This window comes from Candoia aspera, chromosome 8, assembly GCF_035149785.1.
Source record: "Candoia aspera isolate rCanAsp1 chromosome 8, rCanAsp1.hap2, whole genome shotgun sequence".
Taxonomy (NCBI): domain Eukaryota; kingdom Metazoa; phylum Chordata; class Lepidosauria; order Squamata; family Boidae; genus Candoia; species Candoia aspera.
This window is the reverse complement of record NC_086160.1, coordinates 68,695,806-68,720,065: the sequence shown is the minus strand read 5'-3', so window position 1 is coordinate 68,720,065 and position 24,260 is coordinate 68,695,806. Positions and strand designations below refer to the sequence as shown.

At 42.9% G+C, this 24,260-nt stretch overlaps 1 protein-coding gene across 1 annotated transcript; it reads left to right on the top strand.

Annotated features, from left to right (window-relative positions):
• The first annotated feature begins 10,568 nt into the window (after positions 1-10,568).
• LOC134502217 (extracellular matrix organizing protein FRAS1-like) lies at positions 10,569-23,657 on the top strand. Its single transcript, XM_063310435.1, has 4 exons — positions 10,569-10,691; positions 14,012-14,104; positions 15,541-15,687; positions 23,589-23,657. The coding sequence occupies exons 1-4, from the start codon at positions 10,569-10,571 to the stop codon at positions 23,655-23,657; spliced, it is 432 nt and encodes a 143-aa protein (XP_063166505.1).
• Positions 23,658-24,260: the final 603 nt, after the last annotated feature.

Sequence of the window (24,260 nt, the reverse complement as noted above, 5' to 3'; positions counted from 1 at the left end):
GAAACACTGCTCTAAAATTTGAAGCCCTTGCAAAACAGTTTTTGTGTGTTTCCTGAACCAGGAGAATTACAGAACTTCACTGGATAGAGGAAATTCAGGGGGAGCAGAAAAACTGGATTTAGGGCCACCTGTCATCAATTCTTAGCTTTTTGCAATTTTACCTCTGGGTTTTCCTGCCTTGCTAGTACACCCACATGCTGGTCTGTTTCCTTAGGAGCAGAGTTAACCCTCTTGCCATCTTTACAAGAAGACAGATATTCACTCAGCGTTGCTGATTTTGGTTCGTACTTCTTTAAAGCAAAAAGAATAAAACTGTCTTCTCCCACGGAAAGGCCTGTGGTCTCGATCCTGTACAATTTTCTCAGCTTGCATTTCTGTACTCTTCTTCTGTGATTCTCTGGGTCTCTTTCGGCTTCAGCTAATCTTGCTGGTGGCCTGATACTGTCAATTAACCTGCCAAGCCTCCTCACTGGGCAGACAGTGGGGCAAGGCTTCTGGTGAAATCTCAGGGGTTGACATGGCTCCATGCTCTGCCTTTTCTTCCTGACGAAGCCGGTCCTGTCTCTGATACCATCTTTTCTTCAATGGCTTCTGACCAGGAGCTGCCCTAGAAGAGAATTCAGTTGCCAATTCTTGCAGAGTGAAAGACGAGGCAGACACAGTATACGGGTATGTCACTGAATCCTGAAGTAGATAATGTGGGCTAAGTACTTTATCAATATGTCATTCCCAACCTGGCTGGCAGTTAATTTCCCCTTGTTTTAGTGTGGCGCAGGTCTACGTTCCCCTAGTGTGAAGATGCCACCATCAACATGCCAGTCATGGCCTGGGCCAGATCAGGCTCCACCGTGTGGAAGAAGCTAGTGCCAATAGAATAATTCACATCAAGACTAACAGAAAGGAGGCCCGTGGAGGGAAAGCAGCTGTGCAGGAAGGCAGATGCATATAGTTATTGCAAAGAAGAACAAAAGCAGAAGACCAGGCTCACAGTCCCTGTAGTCCACCCCAGAGGCTTTCTGGAAGCCTGCAGTCTTTTCCACCTTAAAAAAAGTGACAGCCTTCCCTTAACCGATCATACTTTAGAAAGCACAGAACTAATAAGATTCATTGATGTAAGGTATTTATGAGTGCCACCAGCAGCATAATGGAATCTATGAGAAAATGTTAGATCTCGGAATGCTTCTGTTTCACCTTGCCTTCTTCTAAAATACTCCCTTTCATTTCTTCCTTCTCTCTGCATTTTCATGCTCAAACATCCCCAGGTTTCAGGAGGGCTATTCTCACAAGGCCTCCCCCTGCCCCCATAAGCATTTTGCATACTTAGGCAAATGTTTGCGTTTCCATGTTAAATATGGATAAGGCTCTTCTGTTGACAGAAGCGCCAGCAGTCAGTGAACAAAGATTGTAGATCATGTGGGTGATTGTTATGGCTGTGCTGCACTTCATAATAATTTGAGAAAGGTGTTTGGGAACACGAATGAAAGGTCACTCCTGCCTGCAGCTCTTTAAAGCAGCTGCATCTTTCCCCAGGATCACTTGGCTGCCCTCAGCAACTGTCAGGTGAGCCCAGGAAAAGTCACATCTGCTTGAAATGTGCAGACAGGTGCAACATTTACGGCTCTGTGTTCTGAAGTATCTTTTTGAACTTGTCTCTGAAGCACTGTATAATCCTAATGATTATACAAAGTCTGACAGATAACTGATTAAAAAGTATTGGTTAAGGTCTCTCTAAAGCAGCGTTTCTCAACCTTGGCCACGTTATGTGTGGACTTCAACTCCCAGAATCCATGCTGGCTGGGGAATTCTGGGAGTTGAAGTCCACACAACGCGGCCAAGGTTGAGAAACACTGCTCTAAAGACTGCAGATCAGGAATAGAGAAAAGTCTTGGAAACAATAGGCTGGTCAGTGTTAATCATACAATGCCAGCTTTGGTGTGCTTTCTCCCAAGCCAGCATTGCTGTTTAAATGCTATTTGTGTGAGAAAACATGTTGGGAGCTGGTTATGCTTAATGTCTGCTGTCCACTGAGAAGCATCTTGCTGTATTCAAACTCCTTTTTTCAGTTTTTAAGTATAGATGTGTGGTAATATTTAACTTCTGCTATGATTAGATCAGCCTTTCACAATACTGCCCCCCTCCAGGTGGGCTGGAACTCAACTCCATCTTACCTAACATAAACTTTGGTGAATTAAGCACAGTTGTCACTTCTAGCTGCTAGTAATAAAGATGGAGGCATTGTGTGTGCAAGCCAGTGGCATGCGCAGAATCACTGATGTATTAACTTTTATTTGAGTAACATTCTTTGAGTGGTCGCACTGGAGGATTTTAGATTAAGCTTCATATTTTTAAATTGATAACAAGTGCCATACTGGAGGCAGTCCGTGAACGTGATCACCTCCACGTACGATCACCTCCATATTGCAGGCTGCAATAATCAGGATTTAGTCTTGTCTTCCCGTTCAGTTTGCCGGAATAATTCTTGCTGCAACATCAACTGTTTTCAGCTATGACGAACAGGCACTCAAGTTTCTTTCCGCAGAAAAGCACCTGTTGTGTGCAGATCAGCCAGCCAGGAGCTACATACCCCCAAATTCATAAATACGGCCTAGCAATCCAGGAGGAAAATTCTTTGTTTGCATTAATTATTGCCTGCTGTCTTTTTTCCCCTCTCCCCTTTTATGACCATACAGTGAAAGAGACACCCTGAGACAGATGTCCTGCATTCGTTTCCATGCATTTCCCAAGACTTAATCTCTTGTTACATGTTAAGCACTGGATGAATGCTCTCATAAAGCCCAATAAACCCAAGATAGGTTGGACGCAAAAGCAGCTGTTGCATGCCTTACATGTCCAAAGGAATGAGTCATGCTATCTTTGTATAAGGAAGCCATCTTTATCGTTTTGGGGAATCTGTTCTTCTTAAGGGCTCTTATGATTGCTAGACACCATAGCCTTTCAGAATGCTCTTCTGGTTTGGTGGGTGGAGGAACTAAGTGGACAATTTCTCTGGATATCTTCCAGGGCAGAGAAGTTCTCCAGCCATTTCTCAGGGACAGGAGTCCCTCTGAATGGCGCCAAAAGATGTCCCTGGAAAAGTTCCAAGGCAGAAATTCCCTTACGAGATTTCTCTAGGGATTTAAAGAAAGCATGGAAAACCAGGGGCTGTTGGAGGCATCACTGGACAATGAAAAGCAGGGCATTCAGCCATGCTCCTGAGCCCGCTTGTTACTACATCAGGACAAGAACACCACTGAAACCAGGATAACGTCATCAAAACTCTCTTCTCCATGGAAAGACTTCCCTAAAGCAAATTTCCTTCCATCAAATTGAATGAGAACAGGCAGAAGGGGGAAATGCAGGATTTAAGTCAGCAAAAACTTCCATCTAGCAGAGGTGAAAATGCTTTGTGGTACATATCTGTGCCCACCAGATCTTTCAGAGGGATCTGCAGGATCCTACACTTTTATTAAAACGATAAAAACAGGGTTGTGCGCACTGCAAAGCCCAGTCCTTTCTTATGTGCACGCAGTATGATACACATGCAGGAAAGGGACAGACCTTTCAGTGCGATTTTATAGCACTGCTTTCATCGTTTGCCCACTCCCACATACCTCTCTGAAACCTACCTTGCTGGCAATTGTAGTCCTGCCTTTAGTAGGTCTGGATGTCTTGTACCTCACAGAAGACATTTTCTTAGCTGATGCAACGGTGTAAGTTCAAAGTTGGTTTCCTCTTTACATTTTCATTATGTCAATATGAGCTATGCCTTTCATATTCTGTTGTGGAATCCTAAAATCCTCGAGTTGGAAGGGCCTTTGAGATCTTCCGGTGCAACCATTCCCCAGGGCAGGAAACTTCAGACCATCATAGACAAATGGCTGTCCAACCTTTGCTTGAAAACCTCCAGTGATGAAGCCCCCAGGGCTCCAGGAGGCAGTTCTCATGGTCAGGAAATTCCTTACCTTGACTTTGGATCTCTCCCCGTAGAACTTCCACCCATTGGTTCTTATCCTGCCTCAGAAACCACAGAGAATCAATCCACACCCTCTTCTTTGTGATCAGTCTTCAGGGACTGGAAGACTGTCATAATGTCTCCTTATTTAGACTGAACTTACCCAGTTCCTACATCCATTCTTTATAAGATTTTGCACCAAGTCTCCCTCTGTCATTGTTGATCTTCTCATTTCAAAGCCTAAATCTCATCTGCCTACCTTTACTTGGAAACAAGCTTGGACAATTTGTTTGAGAACATTGATACAAAGAGGTCGCCAGGGAGGCAGGCAGGCCAAAGCTTTTTGTCCTTTTAGATGATTATTGGACCATTTGGGAGGCATAATCCAAAATAGGTGTGCTAAGCCTAGCAGAAGCTTAACACAACCATTTTCTTTTTCTTTAAACCCCAAATCGCATGGCCAATATTCAGTGTTCTTTTAGCACAATTTTGGGAGACTCTGGAGAGTGCTAAAATGTGATTGAAGAGCAGCTTGCAGCCTGCAAAAACATCACTATTTGGTCCTGTCCCAGACCAAGCACGTGTCGGAATCCTTTATTTTTCCTGATTCTTTATTGCTTTTGGTCTTGGTTTAAACCCATTATGATCCAAAATCTAATATTTGCTTGCCTGAGCTGATTTCAGTCTTGCATGGTTCCCTTTTCCTTTTTCTCTCTTTGGACCCTCAAAATTATGTTCGTAGGAAGTATATTTACAAAGTGAGGAGGGTTCTTGAGCATTTAGCAGCTGCATTCAAGTGACCTTGATGCAGTCAAGTAACTCCTAATGCAGTCTTGTGTAGGAACATAAGCATCTGGCAAGATCTGGCATGTTTTGTAAGAATCCAATAATCAGTAGAATCATAGAGTTGGAATGGACCTCAGAAGTTATCTAGTCTAGCCCCCTGCCCACTGCCAGATCTCTTAGGGCATCTCGGACAGCCAACCATCCAGAAGGTGTCCAGCCAAGGAGAAATCATCACATCATGTATGACAGCCTGTTGGCTGACAGCCCATGTAGTTAGGAGAGTATATTCCTAACACATTATTTCTTTATTTATTACTCAGGCTTATATGCTGCTTCAGTTTCATCCAACTCAAAGTGATGTACACAGCGTGCCAGTAACAAAGTTTAAAACAGCCATAAACTGCAGAGGGACCATATCCACCTCAGAGACTTCCTGGGACAACTAGATCTTAATGGCCTTCCTTAGTTTCAACAGGGTTGAACCTGCTGAAATTCATCTACTGTATCCTCAGCCTTCTTCCATATAATTTTAACCCACTGGTTCTGGTTCAGCCCTCTGTGCAGTGAAGAATAAGTCTTCTCTTATTCACAGCATCAGTATTACAACATACCCTTCAGATATTTGAAGAGCATTGTCATTTTTGTATGTGTGAGTCAGTTTTTGACTCTGGGTTCCTATCTGGACTAGTCCCTGCAGTTTTCTCGGCAACATTTTTTGGAAGTGGTCTGCCCTTGCCTTTTTTCTAGGGCTGAAATAAATTGGCTGGCTCATGATCACCTAGCTGCTTCCATGCATAAGGCAGGACTAGAACTCAAAGTCTCTTGAGTTTAACCACTATCTTTAACCACCACACAAAGTTGGCTCTTAGTGCTGTCATATCTCCCCTCATTTGTCTCTTCTGTAGGCTAAACATAGTCAGATCCTTTAACTGTTCTTTGTCGGGCTTGGTTTCCAGACTCATCACCACCTTGGTAGCTCTCTTCTGAACTTGCCCTGGTCTGTCATTGTTCTTGAACTGTGGTGCTGAAAACTTCCAAGTGAGGTCAAATCCAGGCAGAGGAGAGCAGAACAATTAACTCCCTGTGACCAAGACTCTGTGTTCCTGTTAATGCACCACCCTGTTGGTGTAATGGTATGTGGGAATGACCTTGGGAGACAGGGCTACAAGACGCAACCAAGGGAACAGTCAGATAAAAGGCAGCTCGGCCTGCAGCAGGAATGTGGGCTGGGCAAGAGGCTCAGAAAGAGAGACTCCCTCATTTTGGGGCTGTAAAGAGGATAGGGGGAGAGAAGTACTTTCAGACTTGCAAGATTCTGTTAATGTAACCTTACAATAAAATAGCATTAGCTCATCTGGTCGTGTTTCCTGTCTGGTCTACTTCATAAGGCTGACAGTTGGCTCTGGTTCGACTTGTGATCTATTAAAAGACCTGGGTCCCCATTCACATGTATTACTGCCAAGCTAGTCCTCCCTGTTCCTATACTTTTGCCTTTCATTTTTCCCGCCTGGATATTGAACTTGGCATTCCTCCAGTTAAATTCCACCCTGCACATTTCATTTCACCCCACTGCTTAAGCCTACTGAAATCTTGAATCTGTCATCTCTTTGCTAAAGTACTAGTAGATGTTGTGTGGCCTGCCAGAAATCAGCTGGTGGTGCTGATCCAAGACCACTGTACTCTACTTGAAGCAGACCCTTTCCTTACACATAACACAGTCAACTTCAAGCAAGCTGTGAGATGCGGAGTAGTACATTCTAAGTGGACATTTTGCTTTTCCTCTAGTTCCTTGTTCTAGGTTTCCTTCATTGCTGGGATGTTCAAGAACAGGAGTGAAATCAACAGCCATATGAGGCTGTTAATCCCAAGACTGAAAATAAACATCACTTTTCCAAAGGGGGCAGGTATGCCAAGCCCCAAAACTTGTATGGCCCCTGGCAGCTTTACCGTTTACTTCCTCTTCCTCTCCTTTTGTTTAAAGCTCAGGAATTGGATTAAATACAGCATGGGAGTTAGGCAGAGCTTGACACACATATAACTTGACCTGAATTGATTTTACAACAGGATAGTAAATCAGACCCAGGAAGACAGTTTTTCTCAGCTTATCCTCTGTTAGTGCAACTACTCCATCCATACAGAAGGCTAGTTATGTTACTGGAGTTTTTTTTAAAAATGAAACCTCTCCCTGGGAACATTTATGTCTTGAACTCCAGGGCTGTAAATTTATGTGGATCTGTGGCTGTATTTAAGTTTAAGATTCCCTCCAGGTTTGTTCAAGAGGACTGGATGTTTTCTGCTAGGAAGCAGTGACCCCTTTTAAAAGCTGCATATTGATCTTTCTGAAAATAATGCAGAACGTGGAGCTGGACGAGACTGTATAATGCCAACAGGAAGCAGTGTGCCTGCAGACCCCTCCTTTGATACCCAGCAGACTTAGGTCCCCACCTGGGAGAAGAAGTTGGCATATTGCAAAGCAGAATGCCAACCTCTAGCATAAGTAAGATTGATGCATATCTGTTGTCCCCCCCCATATAACTCCCATGGATATTGGAATTCTTTCTGTGCTCTTCTGCAGGTGAGCATTTGGGAAGATTAGAAGGGATGGGAAAATAACCAAGTCCCACTTCTCTGAAAAATTAGCTTTGGCGGCCAACTGTCAGGGATCCAGTCAGCAGTAAACCTCTCTCTGGAAACTCAAACCTTGCGCTCAAGAAGAGTCACAGGGAAGCCAAGGGGAGGGAGGGATAGACAAAAACAAGATAGTTTTTATTGAAGATATGAAGTAGTTCCAGGAACAACTATGATCAGCTTCTATAAGGTCTAAGTATCCAGCAGAGGGTTAAGAGCCAGTTTGGTGTAGTGGTTAAGGCATCAGGCTAGAAACCGGGAGACCGTGAGTTCTAGTCCCACCTTAGGCATGAAGCCGGCTGGGTGACCTTGGGCCAGTCCCTGTCTCTCAGCCCAAGAGCCAATCAGGTGTGGTATGAGAGTTCTAGTCCCGCCTTAGGCATGAAAGCCGGCTGGGCGACCTTGGGCCAGTCCCTCTCTCTCAGCCCAAGAGCCAATCAGGCATGGTAGGAGAGTTCTAGTCCCGCCTTAGGCATGAAGCCGGCTGGGTGACCTTGGGCCGGTCCCTCTCTCCCAGCCCTCAGCTAACCCCTTCTGAAAAGCCTTGCCAAAAAAACTGCAGGGACTTGTTAGGCAGTCTCTGAGAATTGGACAGGATTGAACGGATTAAAAAAAATCCAACTGTAGATATGTATCTGAGTCCAAGAGTTCATAAACTGAGCTTCTTCCTCTGTCCCTCCCACTGAAATGGTCTGCTTGCAGGCCATTTCTCAGACTGGACTGTTGATGGCACCTGCGTTGCATTGAGGCCTCCCAGGGCCCCTGCTTCCTCCTTGCCAGCTCCAGCTCTCATATCAGCCCGTCCACTCTAGTAGTGAGGTGGTAAATAGGCAACTCCCTCACCCCAGCAGCCATGTAAAAAATCTCATAAATTAAAATAAAATCAGTTTTAGCATAAGCTGTGATGGACAACAAGGGTTCAGCCTTTAACCTGCCCGTGTACCACATTGGGAAACGGGGTTCTAAGAACATTGCTGCTTGAGAAATGAAGTCGATGCATCTGTCTACTACAGATTAATGACATGCTTCTCAGAAATGGGTAGCACAGATTACCATTTGTTCCTTTTAAAAAAATCAAAAAGTATGCTTTGAGGAAGAGTTGTTTAGAGCAGAGAAACGGTGAGCTGAAATCCTGTCCATCTGCTGTTTCTCTGTTGCAGATCGACTTTCCTTCACAACTCCCTGATTGAATACCAAGTGGTTTTGCACAGATAATCATGGGCTTAGAAATTCAGAAAGCTGTAGGCATGAGAGAAGGAATTGGGAGGAATGTGTATGGGAAGCAACTGGCATACTCACTCCTCCATACTTCTTATATGTGCTGTCTTAGTGGTTGCATATTAGGACAGAAGTTACGACTACATTAAATATTAGTCACCTCCTACAGAAGGCATAATTAACCCGGATCATTCAAGGTTTAGCCTAATTCTAACAGCAACTTTTAATTTTAATAAGCAATTTTAGTTTAACAGGCTATAGCAACTTTAACAGAAATGTTGATGGATCAGTCTGTTAGTAAAAAGCTCACTGCCTTAATTTCAGCCCAACCCAACTAGGGAGAGTATTAACTCAGAGGAGTATATCAGGTATGTTACATGGGGCACCGGAGCAAGACACATGTGATCCTCTTGATGTCCTCATCTGAACATAGATAAAGGCCTTCCAAGTATGGGATGTTTTTGAACCTCCCTTCCAACACATTCAAGGGTAAAATGTTAAACCTTGTTAATGTAAATGCCATGCTGTGCACAGTGGAGAGAATGATGGAGAGAGAATTGGATGCAAAAAAAGATCTTCAGCAGAAGCCCTCAGCATAATGGTGTGGAACTTTGGATCTGTTATCTTGCAGATCCAGGTCAAGGACTATACTGTGGTCCAAGCATTAGCAGGGATTTGCTGAGAGGCTGCAGTGATGGAAATCTGAAGCTATTTATTTATTTTATTTATTTATCCAAGTTATCCCCGCCCATCTCCTCCCATCGGAGCTATACCTTTCAGAGAACATTGTCACCTGCATCTTCCTTTCTTTGGGAAATGGGAAGGTAGCAAACACTGAGTTGAATTAGGAGATGCTCCACGTGGAACATTAGACAGGGCTATCCTTGCTGGAAATGGGAGTAGACTTGGAGAAAGGAAGGGGTCTTCTTCAAGGCCTTGTGGTCTTGGATGGTTATACTGGAATAAGATCGATTATGATTATAAATAATATTTGGAATAAGATTGATTATGTCCATGGGCTCCTCAACTCCATCCATGGACTAGTGTAAGTCATTTTTTACAGTTTTCATGGGCTGTGGGATGCTGTGCAAACCGTTCTTTGAAAGACTTTTCCCACCTCTGTTTTGTGCTGAGAACATTTCCTCCCTCCCTCCCTATAAAATAATATTGATAATCCCCCTCTCAAAAAAAAGTCTGCATTAAATTGAGCTTGATTCCTAATGACTTTCTGGATGTATTTATGTAGTTTTGTTGGTAACAGGTGGCTTTGTATTTTCTTCCTAGATTTTTTCTCTCTCTTTTTTTACTTCCCAGTCCACAGTCCACAGTCCTGGAATATTCTGGTTTTCAACCATCCCAAGTATTGACCAGGTTCCATCCTACTTAGGTTAGCTGGATGTTCTATCTAGTTGGGTATATTATTTTCTACCAAAGACTTCAAGGTATTGTTTCCCTTGGCCAGTGCATTCAGGATCTTCTTCCTCTGTATTACTCCTCTACTCTTTTATAGCCAGAAAACTCTTAATCCTTTTAGCCTTTTCACATAACACAGAAGCTGTTTGACACCCCAGGTAATTTTTCCAGGACATTAATTTTAATATGAATGAAGCATCAAATGCTCCTTTGGAAGTCATTAAATTCCCAGCCTGAATCTGTTTATAGAAACCTGAACTATATGGAAGAGAAGCTCTAATCAGATTGTAGCTACCAGGGCTTAGGTGGATCAATTACTTTGCAGCTCAAATTGATTGCTTTTCATTGCAGACCTGAGTCTTTTGATTACATGTTTTGAAAGTATGACATGAATAGCTTTGGACTTATTATAGCCATGGGTGTTAATCAGCATGGAGCAGACAAATCCCAGTTGCCAAGTTTGCCTCTGTAACACAAAGCCACTTTTAAATCATCTGAACCCTTTTCTGCTGTCCTGTAATTGCATGCTGTGTGAACTCTTTTTTTAAAATAGAATTTTAATTTAGAGATTATGGTTTGTTTGCAGAACAACACCGTTTGGAAGCCGGACTCATGCCGAGAGTGTGGTTGCCATGGTGACATTGTCCTGTGTGAAGCTGTTGCATGCAGAAACCCTCGCTGCAACTTTGAGAAGGTAAGGCAAGACAAGGGCATCCAGATGGGAACTGAATTGGGGCTGTATGAGTGGGAGGCATTGAGGCTGAGGTGCTCTCACAGAGACTGGTAGCTCAAGAGGAGAACCTCTGCTTTAGATGCATAGGGTTGCAGGTTCAGTCTCCAGGTAGGGCTAGAAAAGACCCCCGACTGAAACTCTAGAGAGGAATTCTTGGCCAGCTGGTCAACAAGCTGATGCCTCCCACATCTTTGGGGTTATCACTGTAAATTTCAGCCAACTTGTCTGATAAACTGGGATCCTTTTTCCAGATGTTATGGAACCTAACTTCCCAAATCTTCAGTCATCATACTTTGTTTGCACATTAGAGGAAATGTAGTCCTTCCCGGTGATGGATGGACAAATATAGAAGATTCTGCTAGGTAGAGATTGTTCCACTCCATGGATATGTCCAGGTTCAGCCCTCTCTGCAGTGGTCTTGGAATCTTATCAATCATGCTGGATGGCATTGCTGGGAGATGCCCTCCTAGCCATCTAAAGGGCACCACGTACGGCTGTTCGGTATGAATTAACATTAGGTGCACTGTCTGGGTATGACATGTAACTGGGCTTCTTCTCCACTTTCCAGTCTTGTAGAGGATTTGGGTGCCATGACTCAGGAGCTGGAGAAAATAAACAACATAAGCAGGGAGTTTTGTGTCACAAAGGAGTGGATGTTCTGGATGGGGATGTCTTAGTTGGGATTGTACTTTCTTTGAAGGTGGAGTTGTGCTCCCCTTGAAGAGTCAGATCTGGAGATTAGGGAACCCCTGGTGGCTATTCAATCATTTTCCTCATACACGCAGTCCTTGTGTCTTGTGTTGGGCCCTTAGGACAAATAAAGGACTCTGTTGGCGTATCTTCCAATCTGTTGCCTGCAGTTTCTGCACTTGAACTGATGGAGGGGGTCTGAGACTTGTGGTGGATTCCCAAGAGGATGACTCTAGGGTACTACAATATCCATGCCAGATTGTCATAATTGGAACAGCTCAGGAGTTCTTAGCAACAATCCTGCATCTGTCCCAGCTTGTTACTGACATGCTGTGGATCTGCTTTTTCTCTGTTGGGGAGTATGGTAGACTGAATGTAGGGGTTTATATCTGTTCTTTTTTTTGATGACCAGAGCACTTCTTGGTGACATTTAGACTTGCAACAACTGTTTCCTGCAGGGGTGATAAGTTATTCAAAGGATGCACATACTGTACAGAGACGAATGGATCCCCAATGTATTCCAAAGGGCTCCAGTGGATTTTCAGTCTGGGTTCTCCACTTGGAGCCTTGATTACTGCCTACATTAGGGATGTTCTGGGCATCTCTTTCTGATTATTTTCTCTCATCCTGCAGAGCCCATCCATCCCCTTAGTGTATACCCCAGCTGAAGGCAACAAAGCAAGTTGAGAATCATCTAGAGCACAAGTGGAGGGAGACCTGTTTGAATCTAACCGACCATTAAGAAGAGCTTGTTACTGGAGTTGCTGTGTGCTGGTGTTGGTGGCTGACAAAGTTATTTTTACATATTCTCCGTGTAGCTCAGTGGATCTTTTCTCAGTGGTTTGGGGGCCTTCTGTTTGTTCTGGCCAAACAGAAGATCCTGTAGACCATTGGCAGCTCACAATGACATGTTTGCTAGACTTTTCTGAGAATAAAAATTATGTCATCTTAGACTCAGCAGTTTGGGTAGTTCCGTGTGTAGAAGTGTCTGGGCACTGTCAATCAAATTCTTTTGGATGACTTTCAGTTTTTAAGATTGGAAGAGGTCAATGTGTTGAATAGAATTTGGCCAGCCACTTGTTTGATCGACCCTGTGGCCTGCTTCTTCTTCCTGGCAGTGGGCATCAGATCCAGACACTCTTGGATGAAGCTGATTTTCTAGATTCATTTGAATAAGGATTTAGGTCTGGTTTGGTCTCAGTGTGAAGAATTTTTATTGGGAGAAAGATGTAGGAGTGCAAAGCTGTTGATTTCCCAGGACTGCTGACATTTGATACCATTGACCATGGTATTTTTCTAAGTTCCATGTGGGTGAATCAGCTTTATGCTTTTCCACTCACCTTTACATTGACATCTCAAGAAGGTTGTGCTCAAAGGTATCCTTGGGGGCAAGTGATGAAACTTGTGTTGCAGTGTTGCAGCACAAACCACATGACTTACATGCGTGCATCCTACATTGATACATAAGTATGAAAGGCCAGAGTTCGTGTTGTGACAACACAATGTACTTTTTGTCATGTCATCACAGTTTCTTCTAGGCACCCATAATGGTGCTAGGAGATTTATACTCAGCCCCTGAGTTGTGAGTTTCTTCAAGGTTCTGTTTTGTTCTCCATACTACATGAAATGATGTATGAGATCAATGAGAGCTCCTATCTCTCCATTTTATCAGATCTAGGAGAGGCAGTAGAAATGTTTAATCAGAGCCTGATTATTATAATGGACTGGATGAGGATCAACAAACTGGATTAATCTAGACAAGACAGAGCTGGATTGTAGATGATTGATTAGTCCAGACATTCAACTGTTAGTTGCAATTCCTCCTGAAGACCAGGTTCATACCTTGGGTGGACTATGGACTGCGACATGAAGGGTCCCTTAACTGCTCTGGATGGTGTGCAGGCTAATGCTGTACATGGTTAGAGGTAATCTTGCATCAGCAATCCATGCTCTGATAACTGCCTATCTAAAGTACTGCATTATGTTGGTACATGGATTGCCCTTGAAGATGGTCCAGAAACTTCAGTTAGTACAGAAAACAACAGGGCAAGTGCTGATCGGAACTGGCTGACATGAACATATTAGGCTAGTCTTAGGTGATTTTCACTGAACCTCAGTTCATTTCTCATCCCAGTGCAGTGGGCTGGTAATACCCATAAACCCCTTTGTAGCTTGGGACAACAATATTAGAAAGAAGGCCCCTTCTTGTATATTCCTACAATAATAGCCTCCAGTGAAACAACCCAGGTGCTTTCTTCATTGTTTTTCCATTACCAGGCAAATAATGGTTTATTCTTTCAGGCCTTTTACTGTCTTATAATTTGAATATTTTAGGCTCCAGAGAAGCTTTTCATTACCTCCCGTTAGGCATTTGTTGTTTTACATGCGGCATTTTTAATTGTTTTACTTTTTGAAAATGGAACATATTGCCATTTCAGTGGGTTGCGAGGAACCCTTGGAGAGTCTGTTTTGCAGGGCAGCAATTTAAGTTTGAAAAAAAGAAATTAATAACAATACCAGTGCAAAGAAATGCCTGTCAAAAGAGTGCGATGGAATTTGCGCAATGTTATTTATGTTCTTTATCTGTTCAGGAGGAAATACTTCAAATATCCCCCAACGCTTGTTGCCCTAAGTGTGCCAAACGAACTGAAGGGTTTTGTGAGTATGAAGGACGACTTCAAGAGGTAAGTATTTCTGGCGTTTTCTTTGCCCTGTTGCGCCCCTGATGGGAACTCGTTTTGATTCCGCAGACAGTCTTGAGAGTCCACGCTGAGACCACGTTCTGTGCAAGATCAAGCTGGTTGCTGGCCTTCTTCACAGCCATTAGATGTTTCCCATAAAGTGTTTTTCTATAATTGTTGGGTTAGGTGTAGTGCACTGAAGATGTTACTTAGCCTGGTAACAAAACATCTGCAGGAAAACAACCAAGCTCAGAGAACAGCAAGAACCCAATAACTCAACCCTGAGCTAGACCTATTGTCCACTATCCTCTATGATTCCTTGGCTGCCTTAGGGTTCTTCTAGCAGGGGAATTAGGTCAGAGATCTTAACACGGCTTCAGACTTGAGCTAAGCAAGGTTATTGCTGCAGATTCAGTTTTGGACAGAGACCCAGAAAAAAGAGCCAGTTAAGTCTCAGAGATCAGTTTTGGCCTTTTGGCTACTTGAATATTAGTCCATTTTTTTCTATTTGGCCCACTCAAAAGGTCATGCAAAAAAATGAAACAAAAACATATAATCGGGAAAGGTGCATTTCCAAAAATGGCATAGAGTTAGAGAAGAGGCCTGAAAGAACGCGTTTGTGAAGCGTTTTTTCATAATCAGAATTATACTTTGGGAAAGTTGTGTACAAAACTGCATGTATTATTTATTACAATAAAGAGTAGAGGAGACCAGATACAGAGAGTTACACACAGTTCCTGAAGAAAGCTGTGCCCCAAATTCTGTTGTCATCAAAAAGAATGAACGTCAGTAAAAGGCTTCTGCTCTTTCGTAATTGCTTTTTCCATAGGGCCCCCCCCCCCCCCATTTAAGCAACACAGGTGTAACAACTTTCAGACATTTTGGCAGAGGTGGCACAAAGCGAAATTCAGGAATAATGATTGCAGCTACATTGCAGCTAATGACCACAATTGGGACCGGAATTTTGGTTGCTAAGTAAAGCGATCATTAAGTGAATCTGACCTGATTTTATGACCTTCTATGCGGTGGCTGTTAAGGGAATCACCGTGGGGGTTAAGTGAACCATGGGGTTCCCCATTGATTTTGCTTGCCAGAAGCCAACTGGGAAGGTTGAAAATGGAGATTACATGACCACGGGATGCTGCAATGGTCATAAGTATGAGCCGTTTGCCAACTGTCCAAATCATGATCATGTGACCGTGGGGATGCTGTGACAGTTGTGTGAGGACCAGTTGTAAGTTGGTTTTCCCAGCACAGTTGTAAGTCTGAACCATCACTAAATGAATGGTTGTTAAGTGAGGACTACCTGTAATACCAGCACTAAAATGTAGGATGTGGTTTTCTTGATGTTAACTGTTCATTGCAGGGAGCCATCAAGTAAAATGCATCTGACTTTCTGTTCTTTCTTGCTCACTTTTTCTTCTGGTCTTTCTCTGAAGGATAACACTGAATGGGCCAGTTCAGGATGTACGACTTGCTCTTGTGCGAATGGAGTGATTACTTGTGCCCCCAGACGTTGCTCTGCTCTTTCTTGCGAGGGAAACGAAGTGGGACTTACTGGTCAAGGAGAATGCTGTCCGAAGTGTGTAAGCAGAGGAGGTGAGTAAGAGAAGAATTGTATCCGTATTTGTCACCTGGAAAGATCAGCAGTGTGGCTAGCCCAGCATTGCAAGTTCTAACCTGCTGGATATTTGATATATATGCATATATTAGACTAACGATGACAGCTAATTTTACTGGGGTGGGCAAAGTAGTTTTATGGGAAGTAGAATTTGACATTATAGTTATCAATTAAACTTTTGGCTAAACCGTGTCTGCCATTTTGGAAGCTGCTAAGGCATGGGAAAGATGTCCTAAAAATGTCTGAGTTCAGCTTTCTCCCCCCATTGCCATCTATTATATGGTGAATAATGCATTGGTTGTGAATGCCATCTGCCAACTAGGAACCCTTCTAACGTGTTTGGATTTCAAGTTCCAAAATGTTTACCTTCCATGGCTTTCTGGATGATGTGTGATTGAGGAAGGCTAGGATAAACATCGTTGTATTTTGCACTTCCCATTCTAGTGATGTTACAGGATGGGGGAACATTATCATGGATGGTTGTGTAGAACCTGATTTTCATGAGTTTTTATGAGCTCTATGATGCTTCTACGTGTTTATGTTCAGGGAGCTCTTGAGAGGCTGCACAGAATCTTGTACAGATCCAGTTCTGACTTTGATTTTGTGAAGACATTCAGTTGAATACATTGTAGTTGAAATGATTACTCCATCCTCTGATACCCATTTTTGTTATAATGTCTATGCAGTTCTATAGCATGGTACCGTATAGTTTTAGAGTTCATGTAATGGGACTATGTTGGCAGCAGTAATAGTAGTAGTAGTAGTAATAGTAATAATAACAATTTTGCTTGGTATGTGGGAGAAAAAGGGGAATACAGCAGATACAAGTCCCAAAATCTAAAGGTAATCTAAAAGCCAACATTCAACAAAATGGTGAGCCAAGCAAATGCCCCTTTGCATTATATCTGCTATTGAGGTTTTGGCAGAAAAGCATAGGCATCTGTTCCTAAATGTGGTTATTCCAAAGTGATAAAATGTGCATCGTTGTATCGTGATGCAAGCTCCAACCTTTGATTCTTACATTACAATGCTGCTCACAACTCGAAAGTGCAGAGTTTATGCTGTACCTTTATATATACCAGGAATATATTTAACTCTTAGAAGAACTGCAGAAATATTATAGAAATGCTTGACTTCGCATCGCATTTGTCTTGTAATATACCTCCACAGAGGAAAAATGGCTGTCTTTAATGCCTTTTAGACGCTTGCTCTTTTGATGGCCAAATATTCCCAAACAACAAGGAATGGCAGCTGAGCCGGTGTGCCAAATGCATCTGTCGGAATGGCTCTGTGCGGTGTTTCACGGTCCTTTGTCAACCTGCATTCTGTAATGCGGTAAGATTATGCATGCTGTCAACTTCTTTGCATTTTATTACTTTTTAAAACTATAATTAGATGATGTATACTCTCGTGAGAAATTGCTGCCTGGCAAAAGATTGTCCTTACTGAAAATATAAATTAAAACAGGATTACAGGCCCAGTCCTATTTTATGTTTCCTCTGCATCGCTGTTATCTAGAGATAAGATGAAATGAGGGAGTGAGCTGTTCATAAAAACTCTTCTCCTTTGCAAAAGAACTCTGTTTTAGCAACTGCATTCACTACGAGAGTAGGAAATACTGCCCTCGCTGTGCTTTGGCTTCACGATGTCATCAGGAAGTGTACCTGCTCAGTTGCGTGGTCACAGGACATTGTTACGTTGCCCACATGAACTCAGATGGCTAGGACATCGGGAGGAAGGAGCACCTTAAAAAAATCTATTAAATTAAACTGGATCTTGGGTAGGAAGCGTTTAAGCCTGTAACTCCTCTGTGGATTGGTAGTTGGTTGTCTGCGAGGGTTTTTATTCCAAATAGAATTTGCCCCATCCAAATCATGCCTACAAAAAGTGCTTGCTGAGTGTTTCCACTCCTTGTGAGGTATGGCAGGAAGTGTAATGGTACGTGAGAAAGACCTTGAGAGATGGGGTGAAGAGATGCTGCCTAGAGAATGGTCAGATAAGAGGGGGAACAGCCCACAGCTGCATAATGGGTGGAGAAAGAGGCTCAGAAGGGATCATCTCTAGTTTCCTGAGCTGTAAAGGAGATGGTGGAAGAATTGTACTTTCGGAATGTAGCCTTACAATAAAGTAGAATTAGCTTATCCAGTTGTGTTTCCTGTCTGGTTTGCCTGGGAGAGCTGACAGGGCCTGGGTGGGGTGAGGCTGCCTATGGATGTCAGCACATTCCTAAAAACACCAGGGTGTGGCTCAATTAGCCAGACATCTGGAACATTGGTGTGGATGCTTTGAGTAAACTGTGAGTGGGGGAAAGGAATGATGGAATGACCCCATCTCCTCTCAAGTTGCTGGGGCTATAAACTTTTACAGCCCTTTGGGAAGCAGCATGAGCTGTGCTGAGCCTTGGGGACATGGGGGCGGGAAGCGTTTCTGCCTGGCTGCAGCTGCTTTTCCCAAATACAGACAGCAACCCCAGCTTCATTCCCTCACAGGAACACCATGTGTATACATCTCTGTTGTGCCTTGATAGATTGATTATGTGCCATCAAGTTGGTGTCAACTCTTAGTGCCCACACAGAAAGATTTTCTCCATGATGATCTGCCCCTAACCTGGTCTTTCAGGTCTTCCAAGAGTGCATGCATTGCCACTGTAACTGAGTCCCTCCCCCTTGCTGTTGGTTGTCCTCTTCTTGCCTTTCCTTCCACCGTTCCCAGCATTACAGCCTTCTCCAGGACATGTTGCATCTTAAGCCAGTACAGAACACCAACAATCTAAATATAATCACCATAGAACCTTGACTGAAAGAGCCCCCAATAAATGGATCTCAGATGCAACTGATAATATGTGTGCCCAGATATCTCCCCAAACTAATAGACTCAGTCTGTTGTATCCAAAGTAGTCCAGTCAATTCCCTTAATGTACGTTTCTTTCCATTTGCATACTCATGTTAAGTACTGTACATGTTAACTCATGTTAAGTGCATGGCACTTGGTTGTTTATTCATTTAGTCGCTTCCGACTCTTCGTGACTTCATGGACCAGCCCACGCCAGAGCTTCCTGTTGGTCGTCAACACCCCCAGCTCCCCCAGGGATGAGTCCGTCACCTCTAGAATATCATCCATCCATCTTGCCCTTGGTCGGCCCCTCTTCCTTTTGCCTTCCACTCTCCCTAGCATCAGCATCTTCTCCAGGGTGTCCTGTCTTCTCATTATGTGGCCAAAGTATTTCAGTTTTGCCTTTAATATCATTCCCTCAAGTGAGCAGTCTGGCTTTATTTCCTGGAGGATGGACTGGTTTGATCTTCTTGCAGTCCAAGGCACTCTCAGAATTTTCCTCCAACACCACAGTTCAAAAGCATCGATCTTCCTTCTCTCAGCCTTCCTTATGGTCCAGCTCTCGCAGCCATATGTTACTACAGGGAACACCATTGCTTTAACTATGCGGACCTTTGTTGTCAGTGTGATGTCTCTGCTCTTAACTATTTTATTGAGATTTGTCATTGCTCTTCTCCCAAGGATTAAGCGTCTTCTGATTTCCTGACTGCAGTCAGCATCTGCAGTAATCTTTGCACCTAGGAATACAAAGTCTTTCACTGCTTCTACATTTTCTCCCTCTATTTGCCAGTTATCCATCAAGCTGGTTGCCATAATCTTGGTTTTTTTGAGGTTTAGCTGCAAGCCAGCTTTTGCACTTTCTTCTTTCACCTTCATTATAAGGCTCCTCAGTTCCTCTTCACTTTCAGCCATCAAAGTGGTATCATCTGCATATCTGAGATTGTTAATGTTTCTTCCAGCAATTTTAACTCCAGCCTTGGATTCCTCAAGCCCAGCTTGTCGCATGATGTGTCCTGCGTACAAGTTGAATAGGTAGGGTGAGAGTATACAGCCCTGCCATACTCCTTTCCCAATCTTAAACCAGTCCGTTGTTCCGTGGTCTGTTCTTACTGTTGCTACTTGGTCGTTATACAGATTCTTCAGGAGGCATACAAGATGACTTGGTATCCCCATACCGCTAAGAACTTGCCACAATTTGTTATGGTCCACACAGTCAAAGGCTTTAGAATAGTCAATAAAACAGAAATAGATGTTTTTCTGAAACTCCCTGGCTTTTTCCATTATCCAGCGGATATTGGCAATTTGGTCTCTAGTTCCTCTGCCTTTTCTAAACCCAGCTTGTACATCTGGCAATTCTCGCTCCATGAACTGCTGAAGTCTACCTTGCAGGATCTTGAGCATTACCTTACTGGCATGTGAAATGAGTGCCACTGTTCGATAGTTTGAACATTCTTTAGTGTTTCCCTTTTTTGGTATGGGGATATAAGTTGATTTTTTCCAATCTGATGGCCATTCTTGTGTTTTCCAAATTTGCTGGCATATAGCATGCATTACCTTGACAGCATCATCTTGCAAGATTTTGAACAGTTCAGCTGGGATGCCGTCGTCTCCTGTTGCCTTGTTATTAGCAATGCTTCTTAAGGCCCACTCAACCTCACTCTTCAGGATGTCTGGCTCTAGCTCACTGACCACACCGTCAAAGCTATCCCCGATATTGTTATCCTTCCTATACAGGTCTTCTGTATATTCTTGCCACCTTTTCTTGATCTCTTCTTCTTCTGTTAGGTCCTTGCCATCTTTGTTTTTGATCATACCCATTTTTGCCTGGAATTTACCTCCAATGTTTCTAATTTTCTGGAAGAGGTCTCTTGTCCTTCCTATTTTATTGTCTTCTTCCACTTCCCCGCATTGCTTGTTTAAAAATAATTCCTTATCTCTTCTGGTGGCACTATTTATGTCATTTATGGCATCTGTGTCATGATATCATGATGCAAATAAGGTAAAATAAGGTAAATTAACACAAATGATATAACATTGGATTTAATGGTCATTTGGGAATGTGCTCCTGCTAATGGTCCATTAAATCAAGGTTTCACTGCAATCTTATTTTGCTCTTAATGCATAATTGCATTTTAATGAATTGCCTAGTGTTTATCAATCACTCTGCTTGTAATCAGTGACCAAATTGCTAGATTCAGTTATTTCAATAAAATATTGATGCTTCCTTTTACTTGTTCCGGTTAAGTTAAATATTGATGCCCCTTTTTGCTTTACCTCTTCATTAAGTAAGAGAGTTAGAGTTTTATCATGTGTACTAGGGTTTAAATATTTAGGACAAGTAGCTATGAACCAGATAATGGAACATACTTCTCATTTGACATTATGACCTATTTAGGAGTACTATGCCCTTACAGCAGCGGTTCCCATCCTTTTTGGCACCAGGGACCTGTTTTGTGGAAGACAATTTTTCTATGGACCGGGGGCGTGATGGTTTCAGGATGATTCAAGTGCTTCCTCTTTTTCCCGACCCTTTATTCTTTTTTCTTCATGCTGTTTGGAGATAGCAGCCAATGGGCTTGCTTTCTCTGACAGGAGGCAGAGCTCAGGCAGTGATGCGAGCAATGGGGAGCGGCTGTAAACACTCAGGCTGTAAATTCGCTCGCTCGCCCACTGCTCACCTCCTGCTGTGTGGCCCAGTTCCTAACAGGCCACGGACCGGGGGTTGGGACCCCTGCCTTACAGAGAAAGAGAGTGAACCCCTTTTGTTCCAACTCCTTCATGGACAGGAGTTATTCCATCATTCATTGTTGAGTACAGCTGGGAAATCACTAGCAAATCTACCCACCCATCTCTTAAGCCACACAATTCTTTGACTACCAAAAGAGTGCCTTCTCCTACGAGCATTCCTTTTTTTTCACATTAAGGGGAATTGCTCTCCTGACATGGGTGACTAGTCATTCAGGTTACTAGGAGGAACTTGGCATGTAGCGGCAGGAGGCCAAACAGCATGGCTCATCAGCTTCAGGCAGTAAACAATTTCTCTCTTAGAATTATCTCCCTTCACTCTTCCACCCTGAATTTAAAGAGCAGGAGTCCCATTACAAATACTAAGTCCTTCTTGATGAGAGTGTGTATTTTGGGGATGAAGCATGTTCAGATGTTTCTTCACTTTGCTCAGCTTTATAATGAACATGAAGAACAAACTGAAAGTCAGCCTGAGAACAAATTTATGGAAGAGTTTAAACAAACTCATTTCATTCCCCTTCTTCAACATGCTGTTGTTACTTAATTTTTCCCCTTTATTGATTTAATTAAACAGAACAAGGGAAAAGCAATAGAAAAAGAAAAAAGAAAAAAAGAAAATGAGAAGGGATACACACGCATACAGAGTTTGAGTAAAGAATGACTATCTTTCATTGTAATTGCCCACACCTAATCTTTGTCGGCAAGCAACTTGCTCATACGGTAACTTGCAAGTAACTTTAGGACTTCAATCCACTGAGTAATGGAAGCCATAAATTTATCTTCTCAATGTTGAAGGACTAGTCTTTTAACAATAAAAGGGACATCGAGGATCCCTTTCTGTTGTGCAACCATCAATTTCCATGTATTAGGTATGTTATTCAGAAGAATATGGATGTCTGAAAATACTAAGCCTTCTCTCAAAATTAAGTTAATGTATGCAATTATTTCTTTCCAGAACATAATAGCTTTAGGACATTAACAAATATTTATTTTAACGAAGCATTATTCTCATCGCATTTGCAGCAAAATAATGATTTGCTTTCTGTACAAATGCAAGGGGGTCCAATAAGTCCAAAATACTGTTTTTGGTTGCATAAGCTGTAGTCTAGTAGATCTACTGAAATTTTTGATACAGGCAATAAGAAGGCTTCCCATTTTTAAAACACAGTGGGGCTCTCCAATTTCTCCTTGCATTCATTCTTTAAAATTTGAAAACCCTGTTCTTCAACATGCTGTTATTAGAGAAATACATAGGGGAGGTGCAAAGTGACAACATGACATCACATGATTCATTGTGATCTAATGTCATGTTTACATCATCCTGGCTTTTACCTTCTGCCTGTGATGAATAAGAATTAATTAGCTAATCGTTAGAACGCTGTAACTTCTGAGCTGTTTCCCTCTAGATGGGTTCAACTTCCATAATTCCCAACCATCAAATTACCAGCAGTAGCTGTATAATTGAGTTGGCCTTTGGGACATTTGAGGGCACCAGGTTGGTGAGGTTAGGTTTCCCTTGACGTAAAGTCCAGTCGTGTCCGACTCTAGGGGGCGGTGCTCATCTCCGTTTCAAAGCCTTGGAGCCGGCGTTGTCCATAGGACACTTCCGGGTCATGTGGCCAGCATGACTCACGGAACACCGTTACCTTCCCGCCGAAGCGGTACCAATTAATCTACTCACATTTGCATGTTTTCGAACTGCTTGGTGTGCAGGAGCTGGGACGAGCAACGGGAGCTCACCCCGCCGCGCGGTTTCGAACCGCCGACCTTCCGATCGACAGCTCAGTGGTGAAGGCTGTTATAAAACATGGGAGAAGAATCAGATTACAAGTCCTGTATTATTGCAACAATTCCAGAAGCACAGTTCCCTTCTAATTTTGGAGCAGGAGCATCTGCAGGGAACGTTCAAGAAAATCAAGATAGTGCTCTAACCCAAACCCACCCTTCTTTTACTTGGCTGCCCATGCATTGTAACTAAAAAAGGGGTGGGGCTTTGATTGCACAGCCACCATCTCAACCACCTCTCTCCTCCCTGTCGATGCAATTGCTTTGGAGATCTCTCTGGATTTTCAACTTGAAGTTCCAAAGGAAGATGAATTAACCTTAAAATGGACTTCCTCTTCTAAATTTTGTTCTCTGTTTTTTATTTCTGTTCCTGCAGCATGCTCACTAACACAATGTCACAATAACATCAAGCGCATCATGACATCTTTACAAAATGAGATGAACTGTAATGTGATGACATAATGATGCCCATGACATCATTTGCCTCCCTCTTTCCCTGTGCAGTCCCCTGGGTTCACCAACAGAATAGACTGTGCCTTAGTGTCTTCCCTGAAAGTGAAGGATGTCCACTGATGGTCTTTTAGGGAAGAAAGTTAATGGAGCAGGAAAAACTGCATTTATGAATATTATTGAACAATAGAAGCACCAACAATTTAATGTTCTTTTTCATTTTCAAACTTCCTGTCTCTCACCAACTTTTTCTCTGTATAGTCAAATCAGCTTACAGTGCAAGGGTAGCGACATAATGACATTGCTAGAGAAAAGTTGGCCAGGATTTCCCCCTTGCCCCCCACTTTATTTTTCAACTGTGCTTTTTTACTTTTAAAGGTGTCCTAATCCTACTGGAAACTTAATATACCAAACTGCTAAATTTGGGCAATGCAATCTTGGGACATTCAGAGGCTTGAGAAACTTGCAGCGGGGGGTTGAGGTTACATGCAGCCCATTGGCTCTGGGCTGCCCACCCTGCTGTACCGTAAACTTTGTCTTAAGACACAGCAAACAAGACAGTCAGGAGGAGTTGGGAGCACCTTTTCTGGCTAACACATTTTATTCAAAGGCATAAACTTACATCAGTCTAGCCATAAGCTTACATCCAACATCAGTCTAGGTCAGAGTTTCTCAGCCTTGGTGACTTTAAGATTTATGGACTTCAACTCCCAAAGCAAAGCTGGC

Excerpts from the sequence above, each read along its gene's own strand:
- LOC134502217 (XM_063310435.1), top strand. The coding sequence starts at position 10,569 with ATGGTTTGTTTGCAGAACAACACCGTTTGGAAGCCGGACTCATGCCGA. Across the intron at positions 10,692-14,011 it reads CTCGCTGCAACTTTGAGAAG|GAGGAAATACTTCAAATATC; the intron begins GTAAGGCAAGAC and ends TTATCTGTTCAG. Across the intron at positions 14,105-15,540 it reads ATGAAGGACGACTTCAAGAG|GATAACACTGAATGGGCCAG; the intron begins GTAAGTATTTCT and ends CTTTCTCTGAAG.